General features: G+C 35.1%; 1 protein-coding gene across 1 annotated transcript in view; it reads left to right on the top strand.

The window, feature by feature from the left end:
• KYNU (kynureninase) overlaps positions 1 to 15329 on the top strand; it is a 94440-nt gene that overhangs the window by 56341 nt on the left and 22770 nt on the right. The window contains exon 10 of the mRNA XM_006086876.3: positions 268 to 341. Coding sequence (XP_006086938.1) covers positions 268 to 341 — 74 coding nt within the window. The remainder of the gene's footprint in view (positions 1 to 267; positions 342 to 15329) is intronic.

Genomic DNA, 15329 nt, shown 5'->3' with positions numbered 1-15329 from the left:
ACTTCAGTGGAACTGTTATCTATTAGTTGGGGCAAAATTTAGCCAAAAAAGTAATAGCTATTTATTCTCAACTAACACTTCCATGTTTTATTTGTTTTTCTTTGAACAAGGTAACCCAAAATTTATTTTATGATGAATGTTCAAATAATCACACATATTGAACTGGTCAAAAGTTGGTTTCTTAACAACAACAAGAAAAAGATTACATTGTTTATCTTTGTCATATATTCAGATAAACCCATATAATTTAATTTATTTTCAATCCAGTATTTAAATTCAGGAGCTGGAGGTCTCGCTGGTGCCTTTGTCCATGAAAAGCATGCCCATACAATTAAACCTGCGTGAGTACCATCTTTAGATTCTTCTTTGGTGTTAAATACACTAATTTGCATTGATAATATATTAAATTTACATAAATTCTTTAAGATGCTATCCATTAAGAATCTGGATTGATTATAATCATTTGACTACTATATTAACAATGATGTGCTTTATCATAAATAAATGCTTCCCAAAGAGCTCAATTGGTTGAACAAGAAATGTAATCACAAAAAGGGAGCTTCAGTGATAATAGTGAGTCACTGTAATCATGTAGAGCAGATGGTTTAATGAAAAGAGACGACTCAATTTTTTTCAAAAATTAGACTTTAGAAAAGTTCTGATTTCTCACATCGAAGAATAAATCAAAGGCAACAAGAGATGTGCAAAATAGAGCCTTAAATGTGGTGTTTTATTACTAAAATCACATCTACCTCTAAAGCTAGAAACATAATATGATGATCTTGTAAGGAATGTCTTCTGTCCTAAAAGATTTTATAACCCATGAAAAATGAAGAAGCTGAGCACTAGACAACAGACTGCCTACATAAAAAGCAGCGCTTTTAAAAAAATTTTATATAACTTTCTTCATTTTTTAGAGCAAGTGTAAATGCAAATGTGATACACCAACACATAGACACATTTTTATTTGACTGTGAACCTCACAGTGTTTCCTTTACTTTTATCTGTATAGAGATGAATAAATAATATCCTTGGAGACAAACACACACACACACACACACACACACACACACACACACACCTTTCACAGTTGTATCAGAGTATGTGTGATAAGGAGACTGGCTCTAGTAACATAAGTCATATAATAATATATGATTAGTTTTCTATATCTTCCCAGCCACTGGCTGAGTGGTATAATCTTTTCAAGAATTGAAGTTGAATTATAATAAAGCTTGGAGCACATCATATTTCTGAGGTTCTGTGTATATGAATCCTAGAAATTTAAGATAATTTTCTATAATTCATTTAATTATATATAAATTTCTTCAAAATTTTAAAGTTTTAAAATTAAATAGAATTTCTCTAGACAGGTATTTTGTCAGGCAGACTTCTTCTTCTAATGATTGTCAGTTCATTAGATTTCTCCCTGTTTCCCAAATTCTCTGAAAAGAATATAAACCATATATTATAAGAATATCATCCTATATAAAGAAGGCTAATATGCAAATTGACCAAACGGTAGAACGACCAGTCGCTATAATGCTCACTGACCATCAGGGAGCAGACACTCAACATAGGAGCTGCTCTCTGGTGGTCAGTGTGCTCCCACAGGGGGAGCGCTGAGCTCAGCGGCAGTGGCGAGAGCCTCTCCTGCCTCCGCAGCAGCACTAAGAATGTCCAACTGATGGCAGAGAGTGGGCCTAAGCCATCAGTCAGACATTCCCCAAGGGCTCTTGAACTGCAAGAGGGCACAGGCCGGGCTGAGGGACACCCCCCACCCCTGAGTGCACAATTTTCGTGCACTGGACCTCTAGTGCATATTATAAAAGGTCTCTTTTCTTTTTTAAAAAATTTTATTGATTTCAGAGAGGAATGGAGAGGGAGAAATAGAAACATCAATGATGAGAGAGAATTATTGATTGGCTGCCACCTGTATGCTCCCTACTGGGGATCGAGCTCACAACCCAGGCATGTGCCCTTGACCAGAATCAAACCTGGGATCCTTCAGTCCACAGGCCAACGCTCTATCTACTGAGCCAAACCAGCTAGGGCAAAAGGCCTCTTTTCAATTTTAGCAGACCTCATGGATAACATTTTATCTAGCATACTTTTTTGCTGGTATATAATATATTGCTGGCTTTTGGGTGAAGATCCATCACTCTGAACACTTTCTACTCTCCACTTATTTAAATTGTAATAGAGGATCTGACATATTGTATCATCCCAAAGAGCAGGCATTGGGAGTGGCAGAGGGGGTGTGATAATTAATCTACACAATTCTATAGAATGCGAGTGTTAACAGTTAAGATCTGGGCTTACAACATCAGTCTATTACACTTGAGACTTCTTCACTGTTATTTGTCCTTTATGAATGAGGAGCAGGAGAGGGTGAAGGCATTGTAGTATGCTCACATGTGTCTCAAGTTGTAGAATCCCAACATTCTCTTGATGCTGTAATAGCTAAGTTCATATTCCCAGGAGAAAGACCGTACCAGGCAGACCAGATTCATATGCTAGCTTGACCACTTGCTGGTCCGTGACCTGAAGAATGGTCCTTGACATTCTGTTCTAGTCTCACACTAAAGTCAGTGTCAGCATCTACCTCAAATTACTGAGAATAAAATGGGATGATGCATGTAAAGCACTAAGCACAGGCACTTAAGTGCTGTATGTGATCCACGCATGTAGGCTAAGAACTTGCATTTTTAACTTGTAGACTTTTGTGTAGCAGAGATCAGTTCTCTCAAGCACAAAACATAGCCCCAAGCATCACATTTTCTGATCTTCAGGACTTTATACAGTTTTGTGCCTAAGGCCACGTTCATTTCCGCAGGTCTTTGACAGCCTGACTGTCTAAGTTTCCATTCCTTGATTCTCTCTTACATCTTACTGGTTTCCCCCATAATTAATGAGTTGAATGAGATATTTATGTGTTATTCGTTTTATATTTGTATAAGAGTCGTGCTTTTAACTTTTTTGAAAATTATACTTTATTAACTATTGTTGCATTTCAACTATTTGGCTGTGGAGACTGACAAGACCCAAATCAGGCTTGACTCACAAAGCCCGCCTTACAGGAAATCCTAGTTGTTGTTGTTGATTTGTGTGTTAAAGCTTCTTTGATGTGATGTCAGAATGGCTAATTCCAATGGTACCAACTTATACCCTATAGGAAATGTAACTGATATTGCCGTTGCAAATTTTGTTGCTTAAAAAAGGGTGACATCTAGTGGCTAAACATATTATTTCAAATAAGTAGTATTCAAATAACATTTCTTTTCCTGGTTGAATCTTTCATTCCTTAACAAGTAATTTTAAAGTACACACACACACACATTATTTTTCTTTCATTTGGCTATATATTTATAGTACAATAATTGTGTAGTCAAAGCCTTCAATAAAGAGGTAGAACAAGATGAAGGTGGAAATTAGTGAGAGGTATTCTAGGTGCATGGTTAAACGGCATGCACACGTGTTCATCAAGGCTGGGCAAGAAGGGCATTGTGGCCCACCTGGTGTAGAGAGTGGATCCCAGGATATGGAACCCTGCACTATAAAAGTGTAATATTCAGTATATAATTTTGAAATATCTTTAAAATGATGTTTCCATTAACAACTGATAAATTACATCTCTACCAAGATATTTCACTTCCTTTCTTTTTTTTTTTGTTTAAATATGCATGTTGGCCATTGTTCAAAACCTATGACCTAAGACTTCTTCCAAGAACATTTTGCCAATAAAGAGAATGAATAGAGGTCAGAGTCAATCCACTGCATTAAGCATCATAACTCAAGCTGTTAGTCTCAACTGGAATTTGACCTTTTCCTAGTTTATCATCCCTTTTTCTCATTCCAGTGTCATATGCTAACCCTTGTATGTAGCTAAGATTATACTAAATTAAGACTAATCATGAGTAAATAGCATCTTGTTCTTTTTTTCCTTGAGTGCTGACATCTATTTAGTCTATAAAGTTAGTAATTATTGCTCAGAGATATGAAGGGGAATACTTTCAATTATAAAAATTTGACAGTAAAAATGTATCACTAAAAAAAGTGCCTAAATACCTTTGAAATTGTCTTTTTACCTTGATAAATGTTGTGTTTCTGGTACACTTTAAATCAATACTGATTCTTTTGATTTTAGTGACTTCAAATATTTCTGAATTCCATAAAGAGATTATTCTGTAAGTGTCCATAGACTTTAATTCAAGATCATACCATCTTCCCCCCACCTTTTTATTTTTATTTATTTATTTTAACATTTTTATTGATTTCAGAGAGGAAGGGACAGGGAGAGAAAGATAGAAACATCAATGATGAGAGAGAATCATTGATTGGCTGCCTCCTGCACGCCTCTACTGGGGATCTAGCCCACAATCTGGGCATGTGCCCTGATCAGGAATTGAACCATGAACTCCTGGTGCCTGGGTCAACTCTCAACCACTGACTCACACTGGCGAGCCCCCCGCCCCCTCGCACCCTATTTTTAGAGAGACTCTAGCATGAATACAGGAATGGATCATATGAGCTATTATGATTCCTTCTATCATTTACTTTTTTGCCCTGTCCAATGATATCGCATATACCAAACTTCTATTCCTCACTTTTCATGCCGGTTAACAAACTTTCCAATGTTCCCATGTCCTAATTCGATCTCTTGAGATGCTCATTTCTCCTGGAATTTTAAAAAAGCTTGCTGAGTGCCCAAGAATGGGACCTAATGACAATTTGGATGAAAATGCTGGAATTTCAAACCATGCCCACACATTTCCATAATCATCTAGAGGTGTCTGATTGAAGGCTTTAAATAGAGATGACATTTTTCAAACTTCATTAAGAGCTTGAGTCATCTCCTTTATTGTAATGAGCAATTTGCAGGTTAAAAAGGCCCAGCCAAATCATCTGGCTGACTTCAGTGTGTGGCTAGGGCAAATCTTAGAACTCAGAAAGGTAGTTTAGTATCATTATTATTTGGCAACTTGAAGAAGAAGAAAAAAGGCACAACAAACAACATTTAGACAAGCCTAAGATAATATAAAAGTAAGCATCAAAATTTTAGCAAAAATATTTAATAAAAGATAAGCTTATGCCATGCTTGGTCCAACTTTACAATTAAGGTTACAGGGTGAGAACATCTAAAGCACCTTTATTCGGGGCAATGCTCATTTGATGTATTTGATTCCACATACTTCTCCAGGCAATGCTGGAGAGTGCCATGGTCCCAAACTTATCTATAATTTAAACCTTGTTTTGGATTCTCAGGGATCCTTTCCGACTTACTAATAATCACATCCTTGTCTGGTATCTGCATAAGTCCTCCTTGTTAAAGAGAGAACAAAGAAGTGTAGGTGGCAGTAGCAAGGTGTTTGAATTCACAAGACGCCCAGCCAGATACTTTCAAATAGGATAGGCCTATATCAGGAAATTTTGAAGTGACAGTTTTCACAGAATCTCTAGTTGAAATATGACAAAGACTTCTCAAGGCATCTGTTCTACCTATTGAGCCTATGATGGAGTTAGGTGTTCAGTATTATTGTGGACAACTTCTCAGCCACAGATTCTGAACCTCTCAGCCATGTTAGATATACTTGGAAATCTCCTGTGTCGTTGATGTTTACCTCCCACAGACCTAAGCTTCCAGTGTACCATTTTCTCTTGCTTCTGTTCCAATGTGTGTGATTAATCTTCTATATTTTACGAGGATTCTCTAAGTGCCTCTACCCTTGGTCCTCTTGCCCAAGAGCATACCATCCATAGTCATGATTTCAACAATAAACATTTGTAGAGGACACCAATTTCCATTTCTAGTTTTACCACTTGCTTACTCTTTAACCCTTATTTTCATTTGGTTGTAAATTGTTAGAGTTCCTGGTTAACAAGGCATTACTCCAGTCCCCAAAGATACATGGTAATATAGGAAAGCAAAGATTGTCACAATAGGAAATATTCACTAATGAAATATGCACTTATAAAATTAGCTCTTACTTGACACCTTTCTTCAGTTAGTATCAGCATCTATCTCTATGGATTACTAAAAAAATGCTTGGTTTCTTGCTGAATGTTATAAATACCAATGACAATATAGTGAAATGGATTGTAAAGTAAAATATTTTAAGAGATTCAGGATTTCATGACGCAAGTGATACTATAAAGAATTGCTGAATCACAAAATCATGAACAATGAGAATCTGGCAGAGTGAGAACCATTAACAGATGAAGTAGAGGAAATTAGACACGGTACTTCAAAAATAAATGACTTGACATCAGGGATTAAGAGGAAACAATGAATGCTTCAAAAATTTTTGTAGAAACCATCATCTTTACTGTCATGCTGAAAAAGTTAAATGTAATAAAAGAAGAGCTTATATTTCACTATCATTATATTTGTCAAAATATAATGATAGTAAAAATAAAAAATCAGAAGGACTTGTATGCATGCATATAAGCATAACCAGTGGACACAAAACACTGGCGGGTAGGGGAGGCCGGGGGAAGGTCAAGGGGGGGAAAAAGGAGACATATGTACTACTCTTTGTAATACTTTAAGCAATAAAACAAAATTTTTAAAAAATCAAAAATCAAAACTAGATTTATTATTTATTCTTTTTAATAACTAGCATATTATAATTTTAATCTATATATTATCAAAATTATAAGTTTTATATAATGTTAAACTTTATTTTTTTAAAGTTATTCTTTTAAAAAATTTATTTATTTGAGAGAGAGAGAAACATCGATCTGTGGTTCTACTTATTTATGCATTCATTGGTTGATTCTTGTATATTCCCGGATGGAGGATCAAACCTGCAACCTTGGTGTATTGGGATGGCATTCTAACCAACTGGGATACCCAGCCAGGGCCTAGACTCTCTTTCAAGAGCATCTCAATCAAATATTTGATTTTTTTTATCCATTAATTACTATGAAGGTATGGTTACTGGTTTACATTTGATTTATTTTAAATTGATTTTTTCTAATATTTTATTTGTCATCAAATAATGAGGACCTACAATATATCTATATAACTTTCTAATCTCAGGAATGAAATATGGTGAAACCTCCATTTTACCTTACTCCAACAAAAGTGTCTTTTCTAAGGTGATCATTGCTTTATCATGTAAGGAAAATAATCCTGAGTGAATTAAGAAGATGTATCAAATATAACCAACAAATATTTTTATAAAACATATTTTCATAGATGCAAATAAATATAGGATGTTGCTTATGATTTTAAAATCTTACACTCTATTTGGAGATATACTATTTCAATAGTTAAATAAATCATTTAAATAATCGGTAACACAAAGTTAGACATATGCCACAGGAAACATTTTAATAAATGCTAGGTGAACTCCCAGACACTGCCATGAGAGCAGTGGAGGGATAAGTAACTCTCAGAGCTGCTTCGGAAAATCTTGAGCATGGCAGTAGGGAGACTTATAGATACTAATCTCTTGCAAATTGGAATGCAATGTTAACTAAGTGAATAAATTTACTCTGTAACTCTGAAGGCTGAAATTGTTGTCTATGAGAGAGATTCCCCTTAATTAGTTTAATAAATTTAAGGAAGTATAAAGATTTACTTAAATGACATTTCTTTTTTCTTTATGTTAATCCCCACCTGAGGATATTTTTTCCATTGACTTTCAGTCTGAGAGCTGATGCTCTATTCTCTGAGCCAAATTGGCTAGGGCTTAAATGACATGTCTTAAAGGGATATGTCAAGTGATCTTTTCCTTCTTATACTCTTCACTAAAATTTTTATGGAATCTGTGTTATTGAATTAACTTGTAACAGTCTGCCTTTTATATAAAAAATTGCTCTTTATCTCCATTCTACAATATTTTAAAATGATAAACAGAGGTAACATTGATTTTGTTTCATGCTCTCCCTTAGTTTCAAAGCCACACTCATGAAGTGGGTTATACCTGTCATAACACCTAGTCCCCAGATTCTCACTATAAGGTTTCTAAAAGAAGACAAGTTGATTGAAGAAAACACATCTATGGAATCATGACATATAACCTACACTTATTTTCATTTGGAAACTATTTTAGATCAATAACTCTGAAAGGATCCCTCATCTTCTTGGCGTGACAATTTTTACTACGAAAAATTGTCCAGATAATTGTCACATTTGATGAATTTTAGCTGTGATCATAAAAATAAAGTTTATGCACTAAGGAGTGATCAGAGTTAAAAAATATAGCAAATAATCTGAGCTTTTCAACTCAAGAGATAAAGTGGCTTTTAAAAGAAAGTTGAAACAGTAATTATCAGTATAAAAAGATAAAACCACAGTTACTTAAAAATCACTACTCTTAGAAAATGATAACATAATTATTAATTTGGGAAAGCTGAATTCTTTGAAACCTCAAAATTTATTTCCTCTTATGAAATTACAATCTAGTGTCTGTGATGATATATGAGGTCATTGAACCTTCAAGACACAAGAAGTAAAACTTTTCAAAGAGCTTCAAGTCTTGTTTTAATTGCTTCAAGTTTTATCCCTAAAGTGACCTTTGAAATCAGCAGGTTTTTTAAAATATTAACTATGAAGAGCTATTATTGCTAAACTTTTATTTATTCTTGTTGAGAAAATCTGGTGCTGTATGATTGTCAAAAGAGCCATGGTGCAATGCCACCTGTTGTGTGGGCAGCATGGAGAACTTCATAGTAACTACTCATCATACACAGACCCACCACTGGGTCCCAGAGCTTCCATGGCCCGGGCAGGCTAACTTCACACACCACAAAAACATGTATAAAACATTGCTCAGAGAAAAGGTCTAAACCCATCTTATTCATTTTCTCCTTGTTCACTTTTTACTCCAAAGAGAGGATTTAATTGAATGGGAATTATCTTTTTCTGTAGAGTTGAGAACTGTCTTCATTAAGACCAGTTCATGGATAGATAGATTGCCTTGGTTCCCACACCAATCCCTCTTAAGCAGCTTTGGTCAAGCTCATAGAACATTTGGCACAAGCCATGGCAACTTAGGCAAAAAAAGCCAGTTAACTCTTTTTATTTTTAAAGGGCCTGCTTGAAAAATTGATAATAAATTAATTATAAATTTCCTGAGTACAGGGACATTGTCCTTTTGATCTTTTTTTACTTCCACCATCCACGATGCCTAGGACAATATTTTTATTTTTAAATTTTATTATTATTATTATTATTGATTTCAGAGAGAGGAAGGAAGAGGGAGAGGGGGTTAGAAACATCAATGATGAGACAAAATCATCAATTCACTGCCTTCTGCATGCCCTCTACTGGGAATCGAGGCTGCAATCCGGGGATGTGCCCTGACCAGGATCAAACTAATGACCTCCTGGTGCATGGGTAGATACTCAACCACTGAACCATGCTGGCCAGACAGAAAATATCTTTAAATTTTTGCTATTGAATATATAGTTCTTTCTTTACTCTCAGCATAATAGACAAACCATTTTGTAACATATGGAAGTGTTTCTACTTTGCAAGTTATTCTGAAGGGATATGATTTGCAAAATACTGTCAAATTAAATATGAATTTTCATATGTTCATACAAAGACCAAATACATCCAATGAAAACTAGCTGCAGACAACTTAAAAAATTCTTCATAAGGATTGTTTGAATATGTTTATATTTATTTTTAGAGAGAGAGGAAGGGAGAGGGATAGAAAGATAGAAACATCCAATGTGAGAGAAACGTCATTGATTGGCTGCCTCCTGCACACCCCATACTGGGGATTGAGTCCCCAACCCAGTTATGTACCTTGACTGGAATTGAACCAGTGACCTCTTGGTTCATGGGTCAATGATCAACCACTGAGCAACACTGGCCTGGCCTCTTCATAAGTATTTTAATTTACATGGCAAATTGTTCTTTCTAAAGTCCTAAATTCAGATGTATTCTCTTGTGCTTTTAATGTCAATATTTTTTCAAAATATTATAAACCAATATTTCAAAAATAATATATTTCAAGAAAGTACATGCAGGACATTTTCAAAGATTTTATTTGTTAATAAATCTTTCACATCAAGAAAATATTGACTTAGTTCTTGTAAGGACAACACATTATTCTGGAAATAATTTTTATTAACTAAAACGCATGATGTCAGGAAGCACTTTTTAATAACAGTATGCTTATCATACTGTTAGCTCACTGGACATATTTGTACAAGCCTCCTATTGAGTAAGACTTGATGTAATAGAATATATAACAAACAGTTGAAGAACTCTTAGCAATATTTACAGATGAGTGGGCAAATAAGAGGAAAAGGGATGGAACCTTGCGATACCACTTCAAACTGCTTTCCTTCCAAAGTAGTATTAAATCACTTGACGGAACAGAGTAGAGAAATTGTGAATAGATGAATATTTTTTAGAAAATAGGAACTGAACTTTACTAAATTTGAGTTAGTAATATTCTACTTGTCATTCTAATACTATGGCTATGCCAAGTCTTACAACAGTCGTACGGACTGGTTGCGGGTATCAAGGGATAAATGTACAATTTATGGGCTGAAGCATCCTATTTTGTCAGTTTTCAAGACTTTCATTTGTTATTAGCACCTTTGAATCTCCTCCCTTCACGTAGCCATGCCTTTAGATTTCCTACAAATGTGCTGGTTTCCAACGGCCTGAATTTAGACTCACCTTGCTCTTTGTCTCATTTTTCAGTTGGGTTTATTGGGAGGCCTCTTGTTATAGTTTATATCTACTGCTTTCTCTGGTCCTAGTCCTGTGTACTAACTCCACTTTCCCCATATGTGCCTGAACTACTGTTATTTTTTTGGATCCTAATATTGACTTGAACTGGAACAATTGTGTTTCTGTTTCCTAAGCCTTACTACTCATTCTGCATGGTCTGTTGGCAATATTAATGCCCTTTTGTGAAGAATGGCTTAAGAACTTGACAGGGAGACTTATGTTCCCCTGAAGCCATGAACAAATCTTAGCACATTGATCTTATTTCCCTGAAGGTAGAGTGTTACCCATCCTTGTTTACATTTGCTTATCTAAATTTGATTGATTGATTAAAAATGACTGTCATTAGAGGCTGAAAGAAACACTGTTACTGGTGATGAATGAATGAAACTTGGAACAAACTAAAAGTAAGGGCTATAATTAACAAACTATGAGTAAGTCTATAATTGTTCATAAAAATAAGTTAATGTTTTCACTGAACATTGTGGAAGAGTTTAGATTTCTAATCTTTGAAAGAACAGCTACAAAATACCTCTGTACTACATTTGCACTCATTAAAAAATATTTCTTGAGCATCTGTTATATTCTGGGAAATTTTTAGTGTGTTTGGTATGAATGAAAAAAAGAAAGCAAAGATCCCTGCCCTCATAGAGTTTACATTTCATCAAGGGAAAACAGACTATACATATAATAAAGAGCAAATTAAACAATATGTTTGAAGTTGATAGGTCCTATGGACAATTGAAAAAGTCGGGGTGAGGGTAAGCATAGGAATACTGTATGTGGGATCCTTGGTAACATGCAGTATTAAAAAGGCATTCAGGAAAAAGCCCACATCTGGAAAATAAAATGTGGATGAAGGGATGAAGTAGGTGGAGACAACCAAGCAATTATCTATTGAAGAGCGTTCCAGGCAGAGGGAATATTTTATCAAAGGGTCCAAGAACAGGAGTGTGTCTTCAGTATTTAAGGAACAGCAAGGAGGCCCCCATGGCTGAAACAGATTGATCAAGCCAAGTTATAGATAGTAGATGAAATTGGAGAGAGAAAGGGCTCCAGAAATGCAGGCCCTTGTAAGGCAATATAAAGATGTGGCATCTATTGCCCATTTTACCATACAAGTGACATGACATAACAACTTTTAATGATCGCTCTAGTGACTTTGTTGGGAATAGGCTGTATGAGGGTAAGGGTGGGCTTTGGAAGAGCTGCTGGGAAACTGTTATGGGAAGCAGGCAAAGAATGACAACTCAAAGCAAAGGGGTAGCAGAGAGGTGATAAGAAGTTGTAGGATTCCGGATCGATTCTGACAGATAGGTTGCAGCACACTAAAGGACTTTCATGAATAGAAATATGAATGTCAGTTAAGGGATATTTGCAATCATACAGAAGTGAGCTGCTCATTATCTAAAATATGGTAATGCAAATGAGATGAAGAAACCAGGACACAGTTACTAGGAAATTGAATTGAGAGGACAGACAGAAAAGTTTGGATAGATGGGCAAGAATGGAGAATCAAAGACTAATTTGATGTTTACACAAAAGGGTGCTAAGTTAGTAATCACTTATTTCATTTATAAACTAAAAACACTTACTGAGCATCTACTATAGGCAAAGCAGTATGCGATGTATTTGGGGATAGAGGTGTAAATGACCCCCTATGTTCTGGAACTTACTGTTCAGTTTGAGGAGTGAAAAGAAAAAGAGAGGCTAGAGAAATTTTTGATGAGGAGACAATATCTGAGCTGACTGGAGAAAGCCTTCTGACTCTGAGTCAGACTGAAGGGGATCGGGTTGTGATGGGGTGTTCTGGGCAGGGTGCCCAGTCAGAGGCCAGGGCATTGAAATCTGCATTCCAAGTAAAGAATTTTTATTTTATCTTAAAGACAAAGATGAATCATTGACTGTTCCCGTAGAACAAGATTACAAATATAGGTCACTTCACCTCAACAGGTCTTTGCTCAGGGGGCGAGGGGACATAAATGACTAGGCCTGGGGGGTCTCTACGGTTGTTTTTCAGATTTTAAACTCTCTGATTCTCAAACGATGAAAGTGAAGCATTGCAATGAGGGGATTGCTAATAGGGGTAACTCGGAATCTGAAACCGACTTGATCTAAATCTGTGTGTCACTGACTATACTGATGGCTTTGGTAACCTTCTTCCCCTCCCCCTTGTTGGAAGAGGTGGGTGCAATAAAGCACAGTAAGTGCAGATAAATTGGTAACAAACTTTACTATAACTTGTTCATCTTTTTCCTTTTCTCAAGTTGAAAAAGTGCTATGTACGTGTTTCTTAAAGTTTAGCTGTCAAACATTGTATTATGAAAAATTTAAAAATGTATAAATTTTTTACTACTTTCTGAATACAGCAACCTCTGTGGAAGTTTGGGATTCTGTGAAAAATGATTATTTGATGAAGGTTTTCAGTAATATACTTTTTCTTGAGGTTAGGTTATAGAGAACATTAGTACATAAGATGACAGACATTCAAACTTATCCCCAATTGCTGTTACAGATTTTGCTTAAGCATAAATGAACATGTTGTACCCCAAATGTCCCAGGTTTCTGTAATATTACAACAGTTTGCCTGATTAAACACATTTTTTGAAGCCATGAAAGCAGTAATACAATTGCATTTAGTGCTAAGTTGAAACCTTAAGAGAGAGAAAGAATGATAGAGAGAGAAGAAAGGAGGTGAGGAGAAAGGGAAAAGGAAGAGGAAAAAGAAGAGGAAGAAATAACCTAAGTCTCAGTCAGGTTCATATTCCTAAACATAGACTTAAATTATTAAATGTGTAATGATAAATTGTCAAATTAAAGCAGTCTTTAATGCAATTGTACCTTCTTAGAAAAGACTGTGATTTTTTTTTTACATGTTGGGTTTTGCTCCAATGTTGAACTGCATATTTCACACAGGCTAAGAAAAGTGGAGTAAGTTGTTTTGTTATAGTTTTGGAGAAGTACTAGGTGAGAAGAGGTAAGAGGTTTGCAGAATAAGTCAAATTAATTCAGTGTATGAAATATTTAGAGATTTATGCAGAAGATTCTGCTACTAAAGGCTTATTAAGGAGATCACTGAGAGTTTGGATATTTCATTTCATAAATCTTAGCATCCAAAATCACATTCAGTGTGTCCCTGGTGGCTTTCTCTTATGGAATCTGAATATCATGCCTCAATAATATGTGATGCTTTCCATTAGATAATACTTATTTGAAATTCCTTTTAGGAAACTTCAGATGTTCAAAGAATATTAAAATCTTCCCTTTATTATTATTTATTGACTCTCTTCCAATACCTTTTCTCAAAGTTCTGTTAATAGCTTCATTCTAAGTAACTTAGCTCCCTGCTTCATTTTTAACTTCTGATGGCAAAAGAGTCAAATTTCTAGTCCCAGTACTATGTGATTGCATCTTAATTGTTATTGTTCATATTCAGTTTGCAGAAATGATTTATGAGCTTGTTGAGATAATAGTTACTTATAAACTAATTTAATGGTTTTTAATTTTACTTCATTAACTTTAAAATGTTTGTGTTTTAGAATTCATGCCAAGATTTCATTTAGACTATATTTCTATTGTATTTTTATTTTACCTTTTCTATGATCCAAGTGGTAGAAATCTTAAAATGAATTTAACTTTTCCCTAAGTTCTTTGTGATGTATTTTGAGTTTGAATGATTACTTTATGAAATAATCATTTCTTTATTTGACTTTAAACAGCCTCCTGTACATTTGTAAAGACATCAAGATATATGAGTATATGCTTACCTAAGTTCTCTAAACTGGGTGCCTAGGTTCATGCATTTTTAAAAAGATATAGTTGTATTGATTTCATAGAGGAAGGGTGAGGGAGAGAGAGGTAGAAACATCAATGATGAGAGAGGATCATTGGTTGGCTGCCTCCTGCATGTCCCCTGCTGGAGATTGAGCCTGTAACCCTGGCATGTGCCCTGACCTGGAATTGAACTGTGACCTCCTGGTTCATAGGTCAACATTCAATACTGTGTCACACCAGTCAGGCAGTTCATGCATTTTGAAGAAGAGGAACTTATAGAAATTATAAAAAAAAATAGAGAAAGTCAAACGAACTGCTTTTAAGTCAGAAAAAAAAATCATTGTATATATAAAGAATGTGCCTGTCATCTTGCTTGTAATTCTGCCAGCTCAGAAGCCTAAGTACCGTGTTCAAGTATTTGGGGAAATATTGCTGTTATAGAATTTCAGATTCATTTTTTTAAAATCTGTCCTAGGTGATTTTGCATTTGTTTGTGAATATCCTTGGTCATTCTACATTTAGGCTTCATCAGCTATTTTAAGCTACTTGTCAAGTGTCTTGAAACTATGATTTCACTATTTGTGTAATGAGGGTAATGAGAATATCTATTTTGAAGATTAAGTGATTGCTTAGAACAGTCTCTGACTCATAAGAAAAGCTTAATAAACATTTGTTTTGTTGCTCTCAAAATTATGAAAACAACAAAAATCTAATCAGGAAAAAACCTACATTTCCATAAGTCAGTGGTTCTCAACCTTGGCTGCACATTAGAATCACCTGGGAATCTTTTTAAAATCCTAATTTCTGGGCCTCCAACTCCGGAAATTCTGTTTCTTTGTTACTAATGTTGTGCCTCACC

This window comes from Myotis lucifugus, unplaced genomic scaffold, assembly GCF_000147115.1.
Source record: "Myotis lucifugus unplaced genomic scaffold, Myoluc2.0 scaffold_32, whole genome shotgun sequence".
Taxonomy (NCBI): Eukaryota; Metazoa; Chordata; class Mammalia; order Chiroptera; family Vespertilionidae; genus Myotis; species Myotis lucifugus.
Note: the sequence above shows the minus strand (reverse complement) of the source record. Positions and strands in the feature narration are given on the sequence as shown.